Source organism: Mytilus trossulus, chromosome 2 (assembly GCF_036588685.1).
Source record: "Mytilus trossulus isolate FHL-02 chromosome 2, PNRI_Mtr1.1.1.hap1, whole genome shotgun sequence".
Taxonomy (NCBI): domain Eukaryota; kingdom Metazoa; phylum Mollusca; class Bivalvia; order Mytilida; family Mytilidae; genus Mytilus; species Mytilus trossulus.
In genome coordinates this window covers 46,274,740-46,300,782 of record NC_086374.1, presented here as the reverse complement: position 1 = coordinate 46,300,782, position 26,043 = coordinate 46,274,740, and the positions used below count along the sequence as shown (strand labels likewise).

At 32.1% G+C, this 26,043-nt stretch overlaps 3 protein-coding genes across 3 annotated transcripts; 2 read left to right on the top strand and 1 right to left on the bottom strand.

Moving 5' to 3' along the window:
* The first annotated feature begins 3,189 nt into the window (after positions 1-3,189).
* LOC134707397 (uncharacterized) lies at positions 3,190-5,736 on the top strand. The gene is made up of 3 exons (XM_063567109.1): positions 3,190-3,348; positions 5,043-5,148; positions 5,577-5,736. Exons 1-3 carry the CDS (start codon positions 3,246-3,248, stop codon positions 5,707-5,709), a joined length of 342 nt encoding a protein of 113 aa, XP_063423179.1. The 5' UTR covers positions 3,190-3,245; the 3' UTR covers positions 5,710-5,736.
* Positions 5,737-11,603: 5,867 nt separating this feature from the next.
* Positions 11,604-13,620, top strand: LOC134705806 (uncharacterized). Its single transcript, XM_063564523.1, has 3 exons — positions 11,604-11,740; positions 12,969-13,074; positions 13,488-13,620. Exons 1-3 carry the CDS (start codon positions 11,635-11,637, stop codon positions 13,618-13,620), a joined length of 345 nt encoding a protein of 114 aa, XP_063420593.1. The 5' UTR covers positions 11,604-11,634.
* A 6,837-nt stretch (positions 13,621-20,457) lies between these two features.
* Positions 20,458-22,465, bottom strand: LOC134707392 (uncharacterized). The gene is made up of 2 exons (XM_063567104.1): positions 21,721-22,465; positions 20,458-20,951 (listed from the first exon to the last, which is right to left on the bottom strand). The coding sequence occupies exon 1, from the start codon at positions 22,292-22,294 to the stop codon at positions 21,749-21,751; it is 546 nt and encodes a 181-aa protein (XP_063423174.1). The 5' UTR covers positions 22,295-22,465; the 3' UTR covers positions 20,458-20,951; positions 21,721-21,748.
* Positions 22,466-26,043: the final 3,578 nt, after the last annotated feature.

The window sequence follows — 26,043 nt, the reverse complement described above, 5'->3', positions numbered from 1 at the left end:
AACATAAATAACCAAACTCATCTAAAGCCAACTCGAAAATCGTTGAAGAGCTTTATGTCAAAAATACCGAACATAAATAACCAAACTCATCTAAAGCCAACTCGAAAATCGTTGAAGAGCTTTATGTCAAAAATACCGAACTTAAATAACCAAACTCATCTAAAGCCAACTTTGCCTGATGGAGTTGAAACCTTAGTTTTATAATAATTTCAAAATTTATAAACGGACAATTTTAGATAAGTTTGTTAAATCATGTCAGTACCGAAACACTGACTACTGAGCTGATGATACACTCGGGAACTGATAGTCCACGAGCAGAGGTATCGACTCAGTGATGTAAAAAATGGAAAACAACAAGTTTAATAATTTATTGCTGATTAGAAGCGCTTTTCTGAATTTACCTTCATCAGGAACGCTCAAAGCCAAACATTGAAATCCGAAGATGAATAAGTAAAGAAAATCGTCAAAAATACCGAAAATAAATAGCCAAATTCACCTAAAGCCAACTTGGCCTAAGGGACTTTTTAAATTCTACCTAATATATATGTATACAGGGAAAACTTCTGAGTCAAATCATTATACTGAAAACTAGACATTATTCGATTTCAAATATTCAAAACGGTTTTACCACATTTCCCCTTAAATTCACATTTACCACACAATTGCAAGCTGCATTCAACTCATTCTGAAAATCGACAAAGAAACTAGAGAATTTTTTTAACAAGTGCATTTGATGCAAACATATTTTCGTGTGTTGTACATACTTTAAGAAATCAAGACTGTCTGGTTTCTAATATGTGAAAATAAGTTCATTTAATAGCAAAAGAAACGATTTGGATAAGAGTTCTATCAACACAAATGAGTCTTGTGTCATTAATAGGTTTAAGCTTTCTAAGACAACTTTTCTGCTGGTACACCCTTGATTTTGAAAACTGCTTTAATAAGACCAGAAGTAGTATTCGGATATAATACATGTATTCAAAACGCAATTTTAATGTTCCCTGCAAATAGAAATTTTACTGGTTAGAAAATATGCAATACTTTGTTCGTGCGATATGATCTATAATGTTTGAAGACATTTGAAATAGCCTTGCGCACTTAGCTTCTACATCCGGTAACATAAGATCATCAGGTTATAGATTGAAATAAACAATTAATTTCCCCATAGGCTACAATGGTAGCCTTTTTCGAGATACAGACTTTAGAAAGTTGATTTTTTTAACGAAACCTTGCTACAATCAAAGAAAAGTTATTAGGACAGTATTTTTTGGTCCCAAACATATAGGTTCGCGTTGCTTTTCTTAGCGTATTTTGTACTTATCTCCCATGCCTATCAATTTTGCCCTTAAAAATACGTGTCTTGTCCTAGCGTTGAAAAGTCATCTCAGTGCCTTCAGGTCTACGGAATAATTTTTATTTTGCCTTTTGTATAAAGCAGAGTGTACGAAGTCTCTAAAAATAAAAAAAGAACGGGCGCACATGTCGACCAATCAGGATTAGCCATACTCTTAATTCTGAATCCCATGTTATAAAATGGCTGCGCCCATAAAATCTAATGGTGTATTGTAACCTATAATGCCACTGCATCATATGATCACATGATATATCTCCAGTCATGCTAAAAATTTGAAAATCAAAAACTTTTTTCAAATGTTGAAGAGTTGATAAATATACCCCAAAAAAATCAAAAGTTAAGCCAAAGTTGAACAAGGGATCAGAGCTATACACGAAGGAGGTTTTTATTACATGTTCTTTTCCAAAATTGCATATAAGAGCACATCTCAAAAAAACAATATCCGTATTGTTATACCAGTACCAAATTACTGACGACTTGACTGGGGATATGAATACAGTGCAAAACATAATATATTTTTCTTTTTGGATTCAAAAGGTCGGAATTTAAATCATATAATATTAAAACAAGAGTGCACACGCTGAAATGTCTCGCCTTCTTTACTAATCATTGATATTATGTTGATAGTCCTAAGTATAAAGCTTTATCACAACTGTTACATAAACTTAACATTAACCAAGATAACTAAATAAAGACCAATGAACCATGATAATGAGGTCAAGGTCAGATGAACCATGCCAGTCAGACATATACAGCTAACAATGCTTCCATACAACAATTATAGTTTATCTATTACTTATAGTTTAAGAAAAATAGACCAAAACACAAAAATCTAACACTGATCAATGAACTGTGAAAATGAGTTCAAGGTCAAATAAAACCTGCCCCACTGACATATAGATCATATAATATTTCTATGCACCAAAATATAGTTGACCTATGGCTTATAGGAGTAGATAAAGAGAACAAAACTCAAAAACTTAACTTTGACCAGTGAACCATAAAAATGAGGTCAAGGTCAGATGACATCTGCCCGCTAGACATGTACACCTTACAATCATTCCATACAACAAATATAGTAGTCCTATTGCATAAAGTATGAGAAAAACAGACCAAAACACAAAAACTTAACTATAACCACTGAACCATGAAAATGAGGACAAGATCAGATGACACCTGCCAGTTGAACATGTACACCTTATAGTCCTTCCATACACCGAATATACTAGCCCTATTGCTTATAGTATCTGAGATATGGACTTGACCACCAAAACTTAACCTTGTTCACTGATCCATGAAATGGTTTCGAGGTCAAGTGAAAACTGTCTGACGGGCATGAGGACATTGCAAGGTACGCACATACCAAATATAATTATCCTATTACTTATAATAAGAGAGAATTCAACATTACAAAAAATCTGAACTTTTTTTTCAAGTTGCCACTGAACCATGAAAATGAGGTCAAGGACATTTGACATGTGACTGACAGAAACTTCGTAACATGGTGCATCTATATACAAGGTATGAACCATCCAGGTCTTCCCCCTTCTAAAATATAAAGCTTTTAAGAAGTTAGCTAACGCCGTCGCCGCCGTAGCCGCCGCCGCTATCACTATGTCGAGCTTTCTGCAACAAAAGTTGGAGGCTCGACAAAAAACATATGAATAACATATCTTCATTTCAACAGGTCGTCATTTAGATGAATATCAACCGTTTCTTTCGACCTTCAGTCCAGACAATACTGTAATAAATTGCAGAAAGGTGTTTGACATTTAATGATAATAACATAATAACATTGAAAATGTTAAAAATAATTGAGCACTTAAGTTTGAAAAGAGTTATAAAAGGATAAGACAACAAAATGTGACTATATAAATTGATAGGATTCAAGATGTTTTCCAACGTTATTTTGAACGTAGTATTTTTAATGCTGAGTCTTGTTACCATAGCAGACGGTTATTGTTTTATGTCATATGCCGGTCCAGGTTTAAAAGGTAAGCTACTTTTAAGTATCCATTTCTATTTGACAACTTGTATATATCTATATTGTGTGATCTTTTTAACGTTTTTTTTTTAATTACATCGTTGTATTATGTATGTGACAACTTCATAGCAAAATATATACCTGGTACTTTACCGGGTTCGGCTATACGTTTCGGTTCATTTTGGTAATGTTAGATGCCAGTAGGACTTATTGAATCATCTTTAAGCTGAAACTCTGTGTTGAGATTGATTTTCAAATAATTTGGCCTCGAGCATCACAGAAGAGGTATTTGTTGTCTGGTGCAGAAAAATATCTAGCAATGCCGCTTTTATAAAATAACCATACCAGCTCTATGAAGTATGTTAGTTACTCACTTCATGCTGTTTTAAATGTGTAGTTCTAGGATATTGAAGCACATTTAAACAAAATCATCATTAACCACTCTTCAAATCATCAGCAGAAAAAACAATCGTAACGAACATTAAAATTATAATAAAAGAAACCGTGAGCATTCTCATTTAATATCAATTTTATTTATACTCTAACAAACCTTACTTTTATAAATTTGATTTTTGGTGTTTTAATGACATTTTTAAGCACCGCATCTCGTGGCGGTCAGTTTTTAGTGGTGGTGGAAGCCGTTGTGCTCGGACAAGACCACCGACCTTCGATAGGAAAACTGACAATCCTATAGTCAATTTAGATTGGAGTCGAGTGAACCCGCACGAGCGTGGTTCTAACTCACAACATCACTGCTGACTGTCATTACAGTAGTAACTACTTACACCAATCATTAGACCTCCATTAGGATACGAACATGGCTTGCTTTCATTGTCTTACATCACAACCTTTTATCTTTAAATGAACAGTTTAATCTTGTATTGAAAATAAACATTCAACTACGAATTAAATCCTATTCGTTAGGGACGACATCAAAAGTTCAATGTAGGATAAAAAAAAATTAATTCATATAGTTGTTTCACTGACCCCCTACCCCCTTCTTAACTTAATTTGGGGAAAATTGATTGACAATTAAGGATATACATAAAATCGATGTAAATCAAAACGAGCTTGCAGCTTTTTTGACCCCCTAGCCAAACTATTTGAATTCGGTTTTTTATTCTTCATTGATTTTTATATGTCGTCTCTTACGCTAACAGAAATCGGAAACGTGTTGTTTCCATCAATTTATTAGTCATTTAAACTAGTCCAAATGTTAAATCCACAGGAAAACGAACTATTTGATATTAGCGATCCATAAAAAACCTTTGATAATTTTACATATGTATATTGAAATATGAAATTCAAAAATTTGTTTAACTTTCCAATCAATAAATTAGTTGCTGGGTAGTACACATTTGCAATATACAGAATTAATGTCATACTTGTGTACAGTACAACAAAGGAAAACATGGTTGGAGGAAAAAGGGTTACCGATGAGACAATTATAATTCATATTTTCAACGATATAACAAAATAACCTCAAGATTTGTTTCAGCTATATACCGAATACTCCCATAAATAAAGAAATTAACTACAAATAGTATTATGTGTTAGGTAAACTTAATAAAACTTATGCTGAAAATCTACAAGTTGAACATTTTGGTTATATCTTTAAGATTTTATTTCATAAAAATAATTAAATGTAAGCAGTGATAATATAAGCTTCATCTGCAAATAATTTTCTATTTCATACATAAACAGACTGTGTTGCACCAAATGAAGTCCATGTAGAAAATGGTACACGTTATACATCATATGAGGATTGTATCAGTTGTGATTGTAACAGCGGCTTCCTGAATTGTTGTCAGTACGTATATGTTATAGTTCAATTTCCGGAAATATTCTTACTCTTTAGATAAATTTGTTAAAAACATTTTTTATTTTCTAAACACAAAATTTTATAACCTCAAACAGTTAATCTTTAATGCATATGCTTAAAAGTCAATGTTACGGTATATCATTTGATGTTTTATGAACATTCAATTGAATATTGAGCAAAAAGTAGTTCCCAATTCCTTAGGCAAAGTTAACCTAAACGATTTTGTTTGTTATTTTTTTTTTACACAGGAAATATATTTATTTGTACATCTTTGTAATCGGAGCTTCCTTAGTGGTATTTATTAAGGCAATAAACAAATGAATATGTTGGGAAACAGGATAGAAACGTGGTGGTGGTAGCTTTAAGAACATAACAATTAAGAATAATGCATTGTCTCTGGTTTTTATTCTTTTCAGAATGGGAATAACTTTGGGAGACCTACATCCAGAATGCAAGGTTGTATTAGATGGACCATGCTGGGAAAAGGCTGTAATGAAAATCAATGAAAACGAGCCATGTCCATATCCTCATGGAGGAAAGGGTCGTTAAAAAAATAAAATTGATATGAAATGAGAATGCTCAAGTTTTGTTTTGTTTCCAGTAAAACAAGCCTATACGTTTTAACGTTGAAATTGTTGATTGTACATGTAAAAGGAGACCGGGTAAGTTAAGGCAAAGTGGATATAGATTTCAGGTTTAATATTTCCTCAATGATAATACTCATTTATGTTGTACATGTGTTTTGTGTTCTATTGTTTTGTCTATTTGTCCTGTTTTATAGCCATGTCGTTGTCAGTTAATTTTCGACTTATGAGTTTGAATGCCTTTTGGTATCTTTCGCCTCTCTTTTACGAGTTTAAGCATAGTGTACTTTAATTAAAGTGCTCCTTCACAGAAATTAAAATTGATTTGTTCAAAATGTTTTGGTTTTTCATTTTCAAAAACTTCATAAACAATAAAAAAAAATTGTTATCGCGTAGTTAAATATTACCTGGTTATATATCAAAAGGTAAATACCTATTACTAATAAGGTTATATATGCAAATTGTCCACGTCCACTTGTAGTTTTGTCCATCTGATTCAATTGCTTTTTATAATTCGTTCTTATGTCTTATGATGCAACTGCTGTTGGACGTTTCGTCCCCGAGGGTATCACCAGACCAGTTGTCAACACTTCGGTGAAATAAATAAATAAGGCCTTTAGTTTTCTCGTTTGAATTGTTTGACATTGTCATATCGACTATGCGGTATGGGCTTTGTTCATTGTTGAAGGCCGTACGGTGAACTTTAGTTGTTAATGTCTGCGTCATTTTGGTCTCTTATGGACAGTTTTCTCATTAGCAATCATACCAAATCTTCTTTTTTAAAGTTACAAAATATTTACTGCTTGGTCTATACACTCCCTAGTCCGTAGTGTAAAAATTAAATTAAATTCAAAATTGAAATTTTGTCTTATTATCCTTTTTGAAAATCTTAACTTTGGTTTGGTTTCATTTAAATTTGCAATATGGCTCAAATGTATATAGGACCTTTTTATAAACCATCTTACACTCTGCTTGAGTGACTTGATATTTATCTATGATCTATCATATGTTATTCACTCTTACGCGTCCCTTTAATCCTTTCTAAATTTACTCCGTCTTCATCTCAAAAACAATCTTCAAGATCATGCAAAAAAGAAAAGTCTCTCACTGCCTAACATATAAAAACAGGGGAAAACTTCTTAGTCAAATCAGTATACAGAGGAAAATATTGCGTTCAATTGTATATATTGTATACATTTGTAACATATTTGCCCATAAATTCACATTTGCCACATAACTGCAAACTTCTAACAATTCCGAAAAGCATCATATAAACAAGAGTGCAAACATGTTATTGTGTGTTGAAAATACTTTGAGTAGTAATAGCTGGTTTCTAGCTATACTTCTTGCAAAAGTAACGATTATAGTCCAATTGACAAAAATCAGTCTAGTATCAATTATAGTTGTAAGAAATTTTCTAAGACAATATATCTGCATAACAGCTTTTAAATTATAGGAATTAATGGGAGACCCTTGATTTTGCAAACTGCTTTGAAAAGACCAGAAGTCCAGTATTCGGATATAATACATGTATTCCAAACGCAATTGAAACAGTTCACTGTAAACAGAAATAATACCGATTAGCGAATATACAATATTTTGTCTTTGCAATCTGCTCTATAGTTTTTGAAGACTTAAATAGCCATGCATTCTTCTAGTTCAGGTAAAATAACACCAACTGGTAACAATGCAGTATACTCATTTCCAATCATAATATAAATCGAGTGATGTTAGAGTCCCAAAAATTTACAATCAAAATATTTTTTTTCAAATGTCCAGGAGTTGATAAAACAAAAAAAGACCACACATTAAAATATAGGCGTACAAGGAATCAGAGCTATGCACAAAGAAGATATATTCTTTGATTTTAATACCTGTGCTTTTTGCAAAATTGCATTGGAGGAAATTTCATTAAAACAATATCAGTATTGTTATACCAGTACCTAAGTACTGACAACTTGACTGGGGATATGTACCAGGTATCAATTAATACAGTGCAAAACATAATATATTTTCCCGCTTGGATTCAAAAGGTCGGAATTAATATCATATAATAGTTAAAAACATATCCCATCCTGTTATGTTCAAATGGAAATTGATTTAAACGTACGTTGACATTCAGATCATTTTAAATTATTTAATTTTTACTGTAAAGTGACATTTCACCTTTGATTTCATTTTTTTTTTATATCAAATTACATATGTTCCCACTTTGTCTATTTGAACAAATCAGTATCGCTTCAACATGTAAACTTTTAAAGTAATTAAGCTGAGTCTTGGTTTACGAAAATATAAGAAAGTTGTTATCTTGTTTAATGCGCAAATGTTAAGAACCCCAGTGAATACATTGATCATGATAATTTTAGATGTTGTTATGAACTTCAAAATTTACTATCTTTCTCTATGAGTAATTCAAAATAACTTGCATAACTTTTTTTTCAGAGGTTTAAAACAGTTAAGTTTTTCTTTACTTTTGTCTGCATCTTATACCTTTTGTAAAGCATATCAAACTTTTGTATCTGGCGTCACTAGTAGGTCTTGTGTGGAAAAATGCACTTCTGGCGTATTAAAATTTTGAACTTGTTGCCTTTTGTTGGCTGTTGTTCGTGTGATTCTTCGTCAATTGTGTTCTCCAATTTATTCATATTGTAGTCCTGTGGTGTTGTGTTGTCATTTTGATTTTATATTTCACATGGCCATAAAAGTGCGAGGTTTGGCATGCCACCAAACCAGGTTCAACCCACCATTTTTTCCTTTAAAAATGTCCTGTACCAAGTTAGGAATATGGCAATTGTTGTATTATAGTTCGTTTCTGTGTGTATTACATTTTAACGTTGTGTCGTTTGTTTTCTCTTATTTGTAAGTGTAAATTCACAATGCGATAAGACGTGTCACGGTACTTGTCTATCCCAGATTCATGTATTTGGTTTTGATGTTATATTTGTTATTCTCGTGGGATTGTCCGTTTCTGTGTGTGTTACATTTTAGTGTTATGTCGTTGTTCTCTTCTTATATTTAATGCGTTTCCCTCGGTTTTAGTTTGTTGCCCCGATTTTGATTTTTTTCTATGGATTTATGAGTTTTGAACAGCGGTATACTACTGTTGCCTTTCTGTTCAAACAAGGTTAGATTTTTATCCCACATCTGAAAATTGACACATTGACATTTATTATGTCTGTTTTGTTCATACATCGTTGTCCATTAAATGAAATTCATGCGACCGTCATACAAGTGAGAAGTTAAGCTAGCTATAAAAACAGGTTTTATCCACCATTGTCTACAAAAGAAAATGCCTTTACCAAGCCAGGAACATGACAGTTGTTATCCATTCTTTTAATGTTTAAGCTTTTTGTTTTGTCATTTGACTATCTTTTTTATAATTTTCCACGGAGTTCAGTTTTTTTGGTGATTTGAAAAATATCACAGGAACAACAACTGCAAAATTTGCTGTTCTTTATCTCAATGTCACGTCGTGGCATACTTGGGAAAAGCTTATGGTTTAATGCCTTATTTCTGTTAGGTTTGTACAAAGTATTTTTTTCAATTCTGTTGATCTATATAACCTTTTACATATATTATCATTTTGGGTCTATTTAAATTTTATTTTTTAAAAAGTTATCACAAAAACATCTAGGCGTACACCGTTGGTCGTCTAAATGATGGTGAAGATAACATATATTTGATACGTTCTACATGGTTTTCTGGATAAACCTTCTTCTGGAACACTGCAACTCCAAAATTTAGTATCCAAAGATAAATCAAGACTTGATTTTTTATGAGCTTTACAATTAGAAGGAGACTTGAAATGGTATATCTTCTAAGTCAAACCGTAAAACAAATAAATCATGTACGTTCAGTTGCTTTAAACTAAAATATTATAAATGAATTGAGTGATAAATCATCTTAACTTTATCATACAAAAAAGACCACACCTCAAAGTTCATGACAAAATAATGTTAAATTCATGCCTTAAGCCCGATTTTCCGTTTCAAATTGCAAGTTGTAGTGATGCTCCTTGGGGACTAACCGCATTGAAAACTTCATTCATCTTGATGTGACAAAAAGTGTGGTAAAGTGTATAGGTTTCCACCATTTTCGAGTGGGTGACCACTGAGGAATCTTCCTATGTAAAACGAAAATAAATAAAAACAACATCTAAGGGAATTAAAAACAGAAAGTCCTCTAACACAAACACTTCAAACGAATGGAAACGACTGTCAAATTCCTCACTAATGCAGAGAAATGGTGAATTAAATATGGTTTTATAGCTAGCTAAGGCTTTCACTTGTATGTCAGTCGCATATAATTCCATTATATTAACAACAATGTGTGACCAAAAAACAGATATAGCTGGTAAAAAAGTCAAAAATTGGTGTACAACAATCATTGCAATAAAACCTATTTAATCACTATAAAAACATAACTATTTCAACTAAAAAAAATTAAAGAATGAAAGTCAATAATTCAAAATTCATAATAGCACAATAACACAATGATTGGATGGTTTACGTCCCGTTACTAAGAATGGCATAAACTTGTACAAGGAGTAATAAAATAATCACTATAACACGCAATGAAGATGATTCAACATTTAACATATAATTGATTAGTTTATGAAAAACATAAACAAATAATTTTATCTTAGTACCAGGATTTAAAAAGGAAAATACCTGACACACACTTCGTCTACAGAAGATTCACTCGTTACACTGGAATCAAATTGACAAAGTTTGCCAAATACAACTAACGTAATCTGTCCTATAGGGTAGAACATCCTTGGTAATTTGAAAAGATTCAAAGTTTTGTAAACATTTAATTTTGATAATTTATAATTGAATGATAATCTATGTCAACAGAAAAGCGTTGACTACTATGCTGGTGATGCTTTCGGGAGGAAACCTCCATCAGCAGTGACATCTTCACACTAGTTATACTCATCTTTGACGCTCGAACAGAAAACAATATAAAAGGTAAAAAATAAAGTACGAATTTGAAGAACATTGAATACTTAAAATTCCGAAAGTGGTTTTTAACACTAAATTTGAACATGTTAAAAATACGGAGGTTTGAAGGACCCTATATCTCCTTTGGGTTAGCCTGTCATGCCACATTTTCTTATTATTAAATTCTCCTTATTTTTTAAAATGTTTTTGCAGTAATTCATAACAAAATGTTCGAGGATTTAAAATGGTAAAATCCTCAAAAAAAAACATTGACTTGTGATCCTCTGTTTTTTTTATTTGTTCGAACATCATTGTTAATATAACGGAATTGTATGCGACTTTCATACAAGATGTTTAGCTAACCAAAAACCAGATTTAATCCACAATTTTCTTCATAAGAAAATGTCTGTACCAAGTCAGGAATGTGACAATTGTTATCCATTCGTTTGATGTGTTTGAGCTTTTGATTATGCCATTTGGTTAATGACTTTTCGTTAAGAATTTCCTCGGAGTTTGCTATTTTTTTCTGTTTTTTATTAGGTCATACGGGCATTTTCAAAGACTCCATGTTGTATCATTTACTGTTTTGCAAGAAATAAACATTTACCAACATATCACAAAATGAAAATTTTGCAAGATTCTTATAAAGTAAGCACCACCCTCCATTTGGAAGAAGAAATTTCCCATCATAGATTTACACTGAAACTAACACTGTTGCGCATACAATTAATTCATTTGAATAGGTTGTCATTTAGATGAATCTCCGATGCTTTGCTCGACCATCTGTCCAAGCAATAATGTAATAAATTGCATAAATGTGTTATATATCAATGATAATAATATAATAACGTTGTTATAAAATGTTAAAAATAATTGAGCACTTAAGTTTGAAAAGAGTTATAAAAGGATAAGACAACAAAACCTGGCTTGAATTTATAGCATTCAAGATGTTTTCCAATGTTATTTTGAACGCGGTATTTTTAATGCTGAGTCTTGTTACCATAGCAGACGGTTATTGTTTTAGGGTGTCATATGCTGGTCCAGGTCTTATAGGTAAGCGATTTTTATAGATTGTTATATCGTCCGATTTTTTAACTGCATCGCTGTATTATGTTTTTTCTCACTTTTTTTTTACAGAAAAATTATAACTGGTACTTTATCAAATATGGCTATACATTTTTGCTTATGTTAGATGATAGTAGGTTCCTCGATTCGTTGAAACCTAAATTCAAGCACATGTTTGTTGAAACTATGTTAAGTTTGGCTTTTTGAATAGTTTGGCCTCAATCATCACTGAAAAGATATTTGGTGTCTGGTGCAGTAAAATAAAAAGCAATGCCTTTTACATAAGATATAGAAATAATCATAACAGATTTATAAATATGCTAGCTACTCACTGTATACGGTAAGGATATTGAAGTACATTTGTTGCCAAATTATAAAATACTCGTCAAATCATCAGAAGTAAAAACAATTGTAACGAACATTATAAGAAAAACAAAACGTAAAATGTAAGCATTCTCATTTCTGTTTATTTTTATTTATCAACTTTCACAACCCTTTACCCCATAAGGACACGGACATGCCTTGTTTTCATTGTCTTTCATTACACCCCTTTCCCAGCATTGGTCATATATGTTTGAATGAACAGTCTTATTCTTTATTGTAAATACACATTCAACTATGAAATAAATCCTATTCTTTACGCTACCAAAAAATCGGTAAAAGTGTTATTCAATCAATTAATTACTTATATTTTTTTTACTTCATTTAAACCAATCCAAATGTTAAAATCACAATAAAACGCACTTTTCTATATATACCATTCTAATTTGTAATTCAATAATTTGTTCGGCTTGTAAATCAAAATAAGTTCCGGGGATGTGGAACATTGCAAAAGGGAGGGAGAAAGTTGAAGTAGAAAAAGATGACAAACATGACCAAATAAATACTAGAAAGACCACGAAAAGACCAATTAGTCCACAAGACACAACATAAAAATGTCTACTGACATATTACACACTTTAACCTCTCAGATTGAATACAAATTGAATGCAATTTTTAAAGCATTTTCACTTATATTGAAATTTCCTCTCAATTAGTAATGGACTTTAACAACACATGGCCTATTTGATTGGTAGACTTGATAAAACGTCTGCTGAAAGTCTACAAGTCGAAATTTTTGGTAAATTCTTTTCGTAATGTTTTATCAAAATAAATAATGCAAGCAGTGCTAGTAAAGATTTATTTGCGAGTAATGTACTATTTTTTACTCATACAGACTGTACTACACCCAATGAAGTCTTTGTAAAAAATGGTATACGTTATACATCATATGAGGATTGTATCAGTTGTAATTGTAACAACGGTTTCCTGAATTGTTGTCAGTACGTATATATTATATTTCAATTTGCGGGAAAATTTTTTAGATAAAAAGGTGTAAAAATGAAAACTCATCTATTTTTGAAGGGTTTTAAACATAACATTTTATTACCCCAGACAGTTCATCTTTAATGCATATGCTTATTAATCAATGTTAAGGCATAGCATGTTATGTTTTATGAGCATTCAGATGAATATTCAGCATACATAAGTTTCAAATCCCTTAGGCATAGTTGACCTAAACGAGATGTTTTGATATTTGTTTACATTCTTAATATATGCATATGAAGATCTTTTTAATCGGAATATAAAAATCAGTATGTTAGGGAGAGACAATGCTAGAAACGTGGAGATGGTCGATTGCAGAATACATAGATATAAATAATAAAGCATTGTCTCCTGTTTTTATTCTTTTCAGACTGGGAATAACTTTGGGGGATCTGCATCCAGACTGCAAAGCTGTAGAAGATGTACCGTGTTGGGAAAAGGCAGTAATGAAAAACAACGAAAACGAGCCATGTCCATATCCTCATGGGGTAAAGGGTCGTTAAAGGATATACATATAAATAGAATACTTACGTTTTGTTTTGTTTCCAGTAAAATAAGATCAAACAACAACAAGCTAACGTTGCAATGTTCATTGTTCATGTTAAACAAAACCTGGTTGGATTAACTGCTTAAAATACTTAATCACGAATGGGAGGTTTTCGCAACACCCCCTCCCGTATACTCAAGCCTGCAGAATAAGCACTGTACACAAACATACGCATTAACGATACAAAGATCATAATTACAAAAGAGCATCGAGGACCTAAAATTCCTAAAATGATTTGCTAAACACCTTCTATATAATCTAAGCCTGGGGTAGAATATCCATAGCATTTCGAACATTTGAAAGTATTATAAATAGGCAGTTCATAAAAAATGATAATGAAATATAAATAGTAAGTCGGAATGTAACAAAAATTTAACAACAAATAAAACCAGAATAGACGTCAAGAAGTCAATCTACGGCCACCCAAAATATTTATAAAAGAGGGTCGAAAGATACCAGAGGGACAGGCGAACTCATAAATCGAAAATAAGCTGACAAAGCCATGGATAAAAATGAAAAGGACAAACAGACAAACAATGGTTCACATGACACAACATAGAAAACTAAGGTATAAACAACACGAACCCCACCAAAACTAGGGGTGATCTCAGGTGCTCCGGAAGGGTACGCAAATTTTGTTCCACATGTGGCACCCGTCGTGTTGTTTATGTGATAACACATCAGGTAAATAGTCTAATTCGGTAAATCACATTCATGAAAGGGAAGGGGATTGAAGTTACGATGTACGGAACATATCCGATATTATTTGAGAAACGGTTATTTCATAACGGTCAACCAACTCGTGATGGCGTCCGTAAAATTTACGAAGAGATGATTTCAACTTCACCATTTGGAACTCTTGATTTAATAGCTTCCTTGTGAGCAACAACCCTCTATCAAGAAAATTATGATAGGAAATGCAAGCACGGGAATATCGTATCAATTGGGAGATATATACACCTAATGCAGGTGCTGCTGGAATGTTGCTACTTAGAAATGGAAAGTTCACAACTGGAAAGCTGAAATCATCTCTTTTGTCGTAAAGTTTTGTTTTCAATCGACCCTCATTGTCAATTTCTAGATTCATTCAAGATATGAGGCCGACTTAACGGTATCTGTTGTATCCTTTATCTCTAGTTCAATGGGATAGATGCATTCGACATAGTCACCAAATTTGAATTATTTAATGAAAGAACATCATCTATATAGCGGGAAGTTGAGTTAAAGGATATGGCTAACTTTTCAGTGTACCTTCATCAGTGTTAATATACCGTATAGCGGGTTATTTTTGCGAGTGTAAAATTTCGCCATTTTCATTGAATAAGGTATAAAACTTTTTTGTTGCGGTTATTATTTTGGCGGATTCAAAACTTTTATCAATACCTTTGCACGTAAACTTTTCATTTGGCGGAATTTATTTTTGACAATTTTATTCTATCAGCGAAAATAACCCGCTATACGGTATCTTTTGATCGAGTCATTTCAATTAATATTCTATAGCGTGTCTTTCTATGTTGTTCTGTTACACTATTGTTTCAGATAAGGGTGAAAGATGGTCCTATTAAAATATTTCAACCCACCTCATTTATTTGTAACTGTCCTAAGTCAGGAATCTGATGTTCAGTAGTTGTCGTTTGTTGATGTGGATCATAGGTGTTTTTCGTTTTTCGTTTTTTATATAGATTAGACCGTTGTTTTTTTCCTTTTGAATGGGTTTACACTATTAAATTTGGGCCTCTTTAGTTAAAACAGTATTTATTAATGAAAAAATACAAGATAAAAAATAACAATGTTACATAAAATTCAAATATAGTGTTCTTTACAGATTGCTGTTCGGTGTGAGTCAACGCTCCGTGTTGAATACAATACATTGAATTATAAAGGGTTACTCTTACAAATTGTAACATGGATGAAGAGTTGTCTCATTGGCACTCATACTACATCTTCTTATACCTATTAACAGCACAAACACAAGAACACGCTACAAAATCAGTTGAAAATCGCTTTACACATTATATAGACAAACTTACCAACACAACTAACATAAACACAAAAACTTAAAACATAAATAATCTATGTTTGTATACATATTTTGTCACATCAAGACATTTTATAGCTCTATAATTGGTTGTTAATTGGTTGTTATTCACCCTATGCTTATGTCTCCGATGGATATTTTGTTTAATAGCAATCATACCACATCCCCTATCTGTCTACCTGTTTGCTCCCTTTACCAACCTTCACCCCAACTGTGTCGCTCACCTTGGTCTATGTGAATATTAAACAAAGGACACAGATAGATTTATGACAAAATTGTGTTTTGCTGATGGGGATGTGTTGGTAGATCTTACTTTTCTAAACATTCTTGCTGCTTACAATTATCTCTATCTATAATGAACTTGGCCCAATAGCTTCAGGGGAAAATGTTAGTGAACATTTACAAATTTTACGAAACTCCTTAGGGGGTCAATTGACCATTTTGTTCATGTTGACTTATTTTTAGGTCTTACTTTGCTGTACATTACTATAGTTATATTCAAGATAATAACCAAAAAGAGCAAAGTTTCCTTAAAATTACCAATTCAGGGACAGTAACTTAACAACTGGTTGTCAGATTCATCTGAAAATTTCAGGGCAGTTAGATCTTGACCTGATTAACAATTTCACACCATGTCAGATTTGCTCTAAATGCTTTGGTTTTTGAGTTATAAGCCAAAAACTGCATTTTACCCCTATGTTCTATTTGTAGCTGTTGCAATCATCTTGAATGGTATGCCGGGTCACCAGACACACTTCTTAAACAAAATACTCTGATGATGATTGTGGCCAAGTTTGGTTTAATTTGTCCCAGTAGTTTCAGAGGAGAAGATTTTTCTAAAAGATTACTAAGATTTACAAAAAATTGTTAAAAATTGACTATAAAGGGCAATTACTCCATAGGGGGTTAATTGACCATTTTGGTCACTTGACTAATTTGTAGATCTTACTTTGCTGAACATTTTTGCTGTTTACAGTTTATCTCTATCTATAATAATATTCAGATAATAACCCAAAACAGCAAAATTTCCTTAAAATTACCAATTCAGGGTCAGCAACCTACAACGGGTTGTCTGATTCATCTGAAAATTGCAGGGCAGATAGACCTTGACCTGATAAAAACTTAAACCCTGACAGATTTGCTATAAATTCTTCAATTTTTGAGTAATAAGCCAAAAACTGCATTTTACCACTATGTTCTATTTTTAGCCGTGGCGGCCATCTTAGTTGGTAAGCTGGGTCACCGGACACAATTTTTAAACTAAATTCGCTAATGATGATTGTGGCCAAGTTTGGTTTAATTTGTCCCATTAGTTTCAGAGGAGAAGATTTTTCTAAAAGATTACTAAGATTTACGAAAAACTGTTAAAAATTGAATATAAAGGGCAATAACTCCTCAGGAGGTCACTTGACCATTTTGGTCATGTTGACTTATTTGTAGATCTTACTTTGCTGAACATTTTTGCTGTTACAGTTTATCTCTATCTATAATAATATTCAAGATAAAAACCCAAAACAGCCAAATTTTCTTAAAATTACCAATTCAGGGGCAGCAACCATCAACAGCTTGTCTGATCCATCTGAAAATTTCAGGGCAAATAGATATTGACCTGATAAACACATTTCCCCATATGTCAGATTTGCTCTAAATGCTTTGGTTTTTTAGTTATAAGCCCCTATGTTCTATTTTTAGCCGTGGCGGCCATCTTGGTTGGTATGCCGGATCACGGGACACATTTTTAAACTAGATACCCTAATGATGATTGTGGCAAATAAAGGCAACAGTAGTATACCGCTGTTCAAAACTCATAAATCCATGGACAAAAAACAAAATCGGGGTAACAAACTAAAACCGAGGGAAACACATTAAATATAAGAGGAGAACAACGACACAACACCGAAACGCAACACACACAGAAACGGACCAAGCAACAGACAAAACACCACGAGAATAACAAATATAACAGCAAAACCAAATACGTGAATTTGGGATAGACAAGTACCGTGTCACGTCTTATCTCAATATCTCATAAATAAGAGAAAACACAAACGACTCAACGTTAAAATGCAACACACACAGAAACGAACAATATTATAACAATTGCCATCTTCCTGACTTGGTACAGGACACTTTTAAAGGGGAATACAAGTGTTGGGTTGAAACTGGTTTTATGGCATGCCAAACCTCGCACTTTAATGGCAAAGTTAAATATAACATTGAAATGACAACATAATATTACAGGACTACAATACAAATAAATAGGAGAACACATTAGACAAAGAAAAACATGATGAATAGATAACAAAAGGCATCAGGTTTAAAATTCAATACGCCAAAAACGCGTCTTGTCCACACAAGACTCACCAGTGACGCCCAGATAAAAAAGTTGGAAAGTGAAAAAAGTACAAAGTTGTACAGCATTGAAGATCAAAAGTTGAAAAGGTTTTGCCAAATACAGCATTGTTTTTATGCCCGGGATAAGAACACCATTATTATATAGAACGATTCATGCTATTGCAAACAGTAAATTTTAACAAATGAATATGAAAGATATATACATAATGAAACTGAAGTATAAACTTATTACAGAAAACTAAACCCGAATACATGATGCTAAGTTCAATACAGCATAGACACACCCGAATCAGTCCAGGCATCAACGCAATTAAAAGAAATGACGTCACATACGATGGCGAAAAGGCAAACGTTACGCCACATTTGAATTTATGAAATTTAGAAACAGCATGACGTCACACATGAAAAACTATAATTCAAAAGTGAGATAGAATTAGGATTGCTTTAAGATTATATTAAAACTAAATACGGATAATTCATTAAAACAAAATGCATATTGCAATACTTATTAATAGCAATTAACTGTAATATATATATATATGTCCAGTTTGTTATGAATCCAACTTCAAACGTAATTAATCGTACAAAATTAGATATAATTAATAAAGGCGGTGATTAATTTTTCTATCCGTAACACCTAAATATAATAAAAAGACGTCAACACATTTGACAAAATCCGATGAGAATTACAGATATAACATTAAACATGTAAACTAAATACATGAATTTGGGATAAACAAGTACAGAAACACGTTTTATAGTAATACGAATTCATATTCAGCAAAACAGTCACAATTGGGTAATAAGTCACGTTAGATAATTAAAAGATTAGATTAAAGTTTGGTTAAATTTGGCCCTGTAGTTTCAGAGGAGAAGATTTTTGTTAAAGTTTACAGACGACGGACGACGGACGCCAAGTGATGAGAAAAGCTCACTTGGCCCTTTGGGCCAGGTGAGCTAAAAATCTAATTTTGATCAAACGAATTCCGTTTCAGATATTTAATGTCATGTTCGTTCTCTTTTGATCATGTCACAAGTTTCCAAGGAATCAACAGTATTGCTTTATACAAAACATTTTTTTTTCCAGTTTAATTTTTTGAAAAGTAAAAAAAACAACAATAAAAATACGTTATCGACCAACTGAACGAGTGGAAAACAAGTGTCATATGCCTGACTTGGATTTTCAAGGAATTGGTGGATTAAACTTACCTTTAATGCAAGCGGATACTCCCAATAATATGACATTTTTTTTATAATCTGTTAAATTAGTAAAACATTTACTAAAGACGCCAACAACAAAAAATTGTGTGTGTAGTTGATACTAAGGCACCGATAAAAATGTTTTTTTGAGGTTGATAGTACATACCTTATATCACAACTATCCAAATAAAGTCCGAATCGCAGCCTAGGAATCAATTGCACCAGGAACACCCAAAGTGAAAAACACAATACCGGGATACATAAATACCCTGTTACGTCAAAAGCCATTTGACCAAACTAGTCTCTATATTTTTCTCAAGAAACAGATGACGTATTAAAAAGTCCGAGTAGCAGCTGTCGTATCGTATGAGTTTTGAAATTGAAAGAAGGAAAGAGCATCGAGGATCAAAAATTTCTATAAGTTTTGCCAAATAGGTAATCTATTTCTGAGGTGGAAAAACCTTAGTATTTCAAAAAGATAAAGTTTTGTAACAGTTAATTTATAATTATGACCATATCAATGATAATTCATGTCTACACTCATGTCTACACAGAAATGATTACTACTAGGCTGGTGATACTCTCGGGGCATAAAGACTCCACCAGAAGTGGCATCTACCCAGTGGTTGTAAATAAATTAATCATTGTTACCAGAATTGAAATTTCGTATTTGCACCAGACGTTCGTTTCATCTACACGTCTACTTCTACATGTTAAAAAGGCCAAATATAGTACGAAGGTAAAGATCATTGAGGACAAAAAATCCATGAAAGTTTTGCTAATACAACTAAAAAAATCTATTCCAGAAGTGCTGACTACTGGGTAGATAATACCCTCAAAGAGATACAGGTAGTTACCATAATGTTTTTATGGTTAACTTAAATAAGAACTTTGAAAAATATTTAGTCAAACATATCTAGATAGGTACACAGTATAAAGACAGGATATGTTGATCGTTATTTAAATGTTGATAACAAAATGAGAGAATGTTATATATCCATATCTTTCACTAAAACAATTGTCCTGAAAATAGCATAAAGCATCAGCAACCTAAGGATTCTGGAACGGGTTAGAAATTCGTGTGCTTATGATACATCATATTGCGCCTCTTAATGCAGTTCTCAAAACTCAGATTGTCAAAATAAAGTATGAGTAAATAGTGGCGCCAGCAAAAAAGGAAAAAAAAACCCATGAAACGTATTTACTAAATAAGCTATCATTTTTATTGCATGTAACTTTTGTAACAAAATAAAACAAAACACATTAAACATAGTAAACAAAACAAGATACAATACAATGAAGGGGAGAAAAAAGAAGAAAAAGTGTTAAGCGCTATTCGAAGGTGACCAGAATGAATAAGCATTATCCGTCATAAACGTAAAAGGTAAAAACGAATGAACATCAACAAACGAAGAGAACAAAAATTTTGATATAAAAAATTACTGGAACAATATCATTCCTTTGTTTCCCAATATAAAAAACCCAGATTTCTTTCGGACTATGCATGATCTGCTAATAAAGTCGAAGTATAACTTAAAAGCAAAGTGATATTGGCATACAAAAAATGTCAGAATATAAGATAAGTTCATTTGATGGCCAAGTCCCAATGTTTGAATGAAATGGTATCTCAGCATTGGTAAAGTACTTCAACGGTTGGTCGTCACAGCTCTTGGGAGGTTCCGTGTGTAAAAATTCTACAATAAAAGAACAACCCGGATTAATTGTTGTGGTATTTGGAATAGCGTGTTAATATATTAGAAAAAATGTTAGTCTGACCTGACACCCTTTAAAATGCTCGGTAGTTTAAATTTATTGTTTCTAGTTTATCATTCAATCTCTAATGTCTCTGTTTGAAAACACAAATACATAGAACTCCTAATCAACGTTTTATTTTGATTAATAAATAAAAAAAAAAAATTCTTATACACTTTACATCGTTATTCAATGATGCATTTTGTATTTTTTTTTATTATGGTCATTTCACTTCCATAGACACACAATTGAGCACAACTGCAACATGTATAAGCAAACTATGTATTGTATTTTTTTTTTTAAATCACTGATATATTTACATTTCTTAATTATGCATCGATTGCATTTTATATATTTGCACACACGTGTTTACATCTAAACATTTTATTATTCGCTTGGTATAATTTTGATACTTGTTTTTATAAAGATGTTTTAAAAGAGGGACACAAGATACCAGAGGGACAGTCAAACGCATAGATCTAAAATAAACTGGCAACGCCATGGCTAAAAATAAAAAGACAAACAGACACATAATAGTATAGAAGACACAATATAGAAAGCTAAAGACTAAGCAACACGAACCCCTGAAAAAACTGGGGTGCTCCGAAAGGGTAAGCATATCCTGCTCAACATATATTCAAGGAATGGTATTTATGTTTTTATGATCATTTCATTTAAAGCAGTAATATAAATAAAATCATGTTTGCTTACCATTATTACAATATCACTTTTTTTTTTATCATACTCTAACAACTGGCACTACTCCATGCAAAGCTTTAGAATTTGCTAATTTTGTATAACTGGTAGAGAGGCCAGTCATCAGCGGTAATGGTGCTTTGTATTCCTTCATTGAGCTCATAATTGTTCTACTCTTGAGTAATCTTTCCACGATTCTGTCCACCTGTGCTTTAGGTAATTTTCTGTAAGAAGCGTATCCAGATTTATCAGGTTCCATAACATCATCCCTGCATCTTAATTTGTCTAAGTTTTCTTCCGAAACTCCAACCCTGGCAATGGTCGTTCGTTGAAGTCTGTTGACCATGCCACTAACGTCATGACGGGAGAATGATCGTAGAGCTGGATTCCTTGGTACTAGGAAAGTTCCATTCATTTGATTTTGTAGGATGTTTCTCCTAAATGATGTATTTTCTCTTTTTAACCTTAGCATGTCGAAGTTCGGATAGTCTGGATTTCTATACATCATGCTTAAAGGACTTCCACTATACATATATCGTACATCATTGTCTAAGACATATCTATGTGTAACGTGAAAATTGTCTCCCATTGCTTTCCTTTAACTCGTTTCGGACAACAAACTAAAACGGAACCTACTGTGGCGACCAAACTGAGAATTGTAAAGTGCCTAACAATCGATTCCCCGCTCAATTTATACCTCAAACTTTAAACAAAGGTAAATTTACGCATCAAGAACAAAATTAAAGATAACTCATGTTTTATGCTTGATAATAGTTGATCTGATTTTGGTAGATTAATCTCGATAATCCAGTCCGGAATTGTAATTTATGCGTCGGTCGCAACACCACTAAACAATAATATTTAGTATAGGATCAACAATTATAGAAAATATTGTTTCAGTTAAATTTAAATAAGATCCAAGACCGATAAAAAATATTTGTCTTTTGAATAAGAGACCTTTAACCATAGATAATAAGATAATGCTGAATTATTATATTCCAGATGACATTGTATCAAAAGCTATTTAAGTAATGGGTCCTGTTAGTTTATTTATATTAGTACTAAGTAAAACTCTCTGTTAAGTTTGTTTTATTAAAATACACAAATGCATTTAAATAATATTAAAATCATAATAAATATATACTCTATAAGAAGAATTTATAAAATAAAACCAATTGAATTAACTACGTTTATCATGCGTTCTAGTAAACCCCACAAACTACCCTCTTACTGATGTTACCCCCTGTTGCTAATTGATCACAAAAGGGAAGATAAAGATCAAAATAATCAGAATTCAATCGAACTCGCTTCGTCAGATCTCATCAAATATAAGATATGAGACATGTGCCTGATTGTGTTTGTCCATTACCTCCTTGTATCATTTCGGTAAATAATGATTCGACGCAATCTTGAAATTTGCTTAGCTCATTGTTTAAACTATCAAATTTAAGATATTGTCCCTTTAATATCTTTTGTATGCTTTCGTTTACCTTTTACTTGCATAATTTAGTTGACTAGGTGTATTTTATTAAGGATTAAATTTCTGTTTTATTTTCTTTAATATTGCATCCGCAGAATATAAATACATAAAAACCAAGGATTAGGCCTTTTATGAAGGAACCACTTTTTCAATTCGAAATTCCACAGAGATTACTAAACATTGATATAATACCGATATAAATCCACAAAAGGTTTATTAAAAGAGATAAATATAGGAAATAGTGGCATGTTCTGTGTATTTTGAAGACTTGAGACTATATTTTATTAACCTTAACATTGAAGACTATGATATTAATACTATGATTATAATACTAGCAATATTAATTATGTTGTTATGCATTGTATAATGAAATTTAGGATTATAAATCATTAATTGATGTTAAAAGAGAGGCGGAAAATAACAAATTGATATTCAATCTCATAAGTATAAGAAAACCTGACCACGCCATAGTTGAAATATAAATCTAAATAGTTGTAACTGCAAAAATGCATGTTGAATATATAAGTTGGAATTTCTATTAAGGAAACATAAACATACATATACATCACGAATATTTTGATAGTATGAGTATGTTAATGACATCAAATGATGGAAAAAGCAGAATAATAGACAATGAATCGGTGTCTTCAATAATCCATTGAACACATTTGCGATTTAATCGTTCTGACTCTCATAACCGTTTTTTTTTGGCTGAAAGTTAACTGCTTGTCACTTGTATGATCATTTTAAAATTGCAATCTGTAAGAATGTAAATGAAAACAAGGTCCAAGTACTGTCGTTTATAATGGTGTACAGTGATGAACCATTCATTGCCACACGAGTTTTTTATAAGGTGTTCATTTGCATTTCGTATTTTACGGCAATGTCCAACCGAAAGAAAAAAAAATATCAAATGTTAAATCCCCAAGTATAGGATCGCTGCCTTCTCACATGCAAAATTGGCGTATCAACTAAATATATTTAACAACTGTTAATACTTCTTCAGATTGACGATTTCGAATTTCGAATTGAAAAGTTAGATATCTGATTTTCGATTTCCATACGACATCAATTTTGCTATTTCCAATGAGCTTTTTTGTTTTTTTCTGGTATATAACTTCAAAGGAAAGGGAGAGGATTATCTTAAGTTGTTATAACTTGTATCCAATCCTATTGTATATTTAGACAATAAAATATGTTTAAACTAAAGGAAAGGGAAAATAAATTTTACGGGACAGAACTTTTTTCAGTCACAGGGTGTTGTGTAAAGTATAAGATGATAGATTAAGACAGTATTTGATCATTCTTCATACACGAATCTACTTTTTCAAGTTCTTAACCAGATGCGCATTTCGACAATAAATGTTTCATAAGTGATGCTCGAGGTCCATCAATTTGAAAAAATCTAAACTTATGTGCTGATGAGATATTGCAGTATGAAGTATTATAACAAAAATACCGAACTCCAAGGGAACTTCGAAACAGAAAGTCCCTTAACAAATAACAAAATCAAAAGTTCAAACACATCAAACGAATGGAAAACAACTGTTATATTCCTAACTTGGTACCGGTATTTCTTTATGTAGAAAATGGTAGATTAAACCTGGTTTCATAGCCATAATCTTATAGTTTATTTTTTTTGGTTTAAAGAGAAGATTTGTAAGATTTGAAACCAATTTCAGACATAAAGAATAACCTACAATTGATACTTTAAAGAAGGTTATAATCAAACTAAATACAAACAGCCTTGACTGGGAAAATGCCAATTATTGCATTTTTTGGTATCTGATTTTAACACGCGTGCTCTTCTCAATATATAAGCCTTGATAACTTGAGAAATATTTTTACCGTACAAAATGAATAATCTAGCACGTCAACACCTATTGTTTTAATTAAATCACTTTGGATCTTAAAATTTATGCCAGGTCTTTTAACATTGTTCCAGTCACAGGGTGTTGTGTGATTCTTCTGATATGTAAAGTATAAGATGCGAGATAAAGACGGTATTTGATCATTCTCCATACACGAATCTAACATATGATCAGACCATTTAGAGCGGAACTTTAACACTTGGTAGATAAGTTATCTATTGTTTACTGGTAAAGACGATATACGAATCAAATACGATACAATTCTTCCAGTTACAGAATTGTCTTGTGTAGACTCTTATTGTCGAAAAAGTCCGATCGTACTTAAAAGGTTACATAATTTATACATACAAGTTTCTCATTGATAGAATTAAAAGTGAAAAACCATGAGTCTTAGTGGACTTAAACCTCAAGAGCCCCTTTGGTTTCACCATATGACCAATATGCATTTGAAAAAATACATTGTAACATATCAGATTAATTTTATAGACGGCATTCATAGAGATGTCCTATGACGGTTCATACTCCGTGACTTCATAGGTGATTGTTTCTCAAAAAATATTTTGAATCAATTATTATATTGCAAGGGTTGTAATGCTTTGTTTACACACCAGGTATATGAATTTGAACACAGAGTGCACATCATCAGTTCCAATAAGTGGAGGAAATAAAATGTGTTATTCGCTTACAACAAAGACTTTACAATGCAACAATACATGTCCGTATAAATCCTTTGATTGGCTAAACAAAACACTACGTTGTCATTTTGACTTATTATATCAAGTTTATTGAGCTGCCATAATGTAAAGTTTGCATAATTAAATATAAACAATATTACACTGTCAAGTAAAATGTATCTTTTTAAATCAAATTATATTCTGCTTTCAAACGGTTTTGGTTGGAATTAACCTTCCCAATGCATACAAAATAAGAAGTTTTAGAAGGAAAAATTGTACACATAAAGTGCTTCACAACAAAAAGTTACATGAA

Coding starts and splice junctions, on each gene's coding strand:
- LOC134705806 (XM_063564523.1), top strand. CDS start 11,635: ATGTTTTCCAATGTTATTTTGAACGCGGTATTTTTAATGCTGAGTCTT. Junction 11,741..12,968: donor TGCTGGTCCAGGTCTTATAG/GTAAGCGATTTT, acceptor TTACTCATACAG/ACTGTACTACACCCAATGAA. Junction 13,075..13,487: donor GGTTTCCTGAATTGTTGTCA/GTACGTATATAT, acceptor TATTCTTTTCAG/ACTGGGAATAACTTTGGGGG.
- LOC134707397 (XM_063567109.1), top strand. CDS start 3,246: ATGTTTTCCAACGTTATTTTGAACGTAGTATTTTTAATGCTGAGTCTT. Junction 3,349..5,042: donor TGCCGGTCCAGGTTTAAAAG/GTAAGCTACTTT, acceptor ATACATAAACAG/ACTGTGTTGCACCAAATGAA. Junction 5,149..5,576: donor GGCTTCCTGAATTGTTGTCA/GTACGTATATGT, acceptor TATTCTTTTCAG/AATGGGAATAACTTTGGGAG.
- LOC134707392 (XM_063567104.1), bottom strand. CDS start 22,294: ATGGGAGACAATTTTCACGTTACACATAGATATGTCTTAGACAATGAT.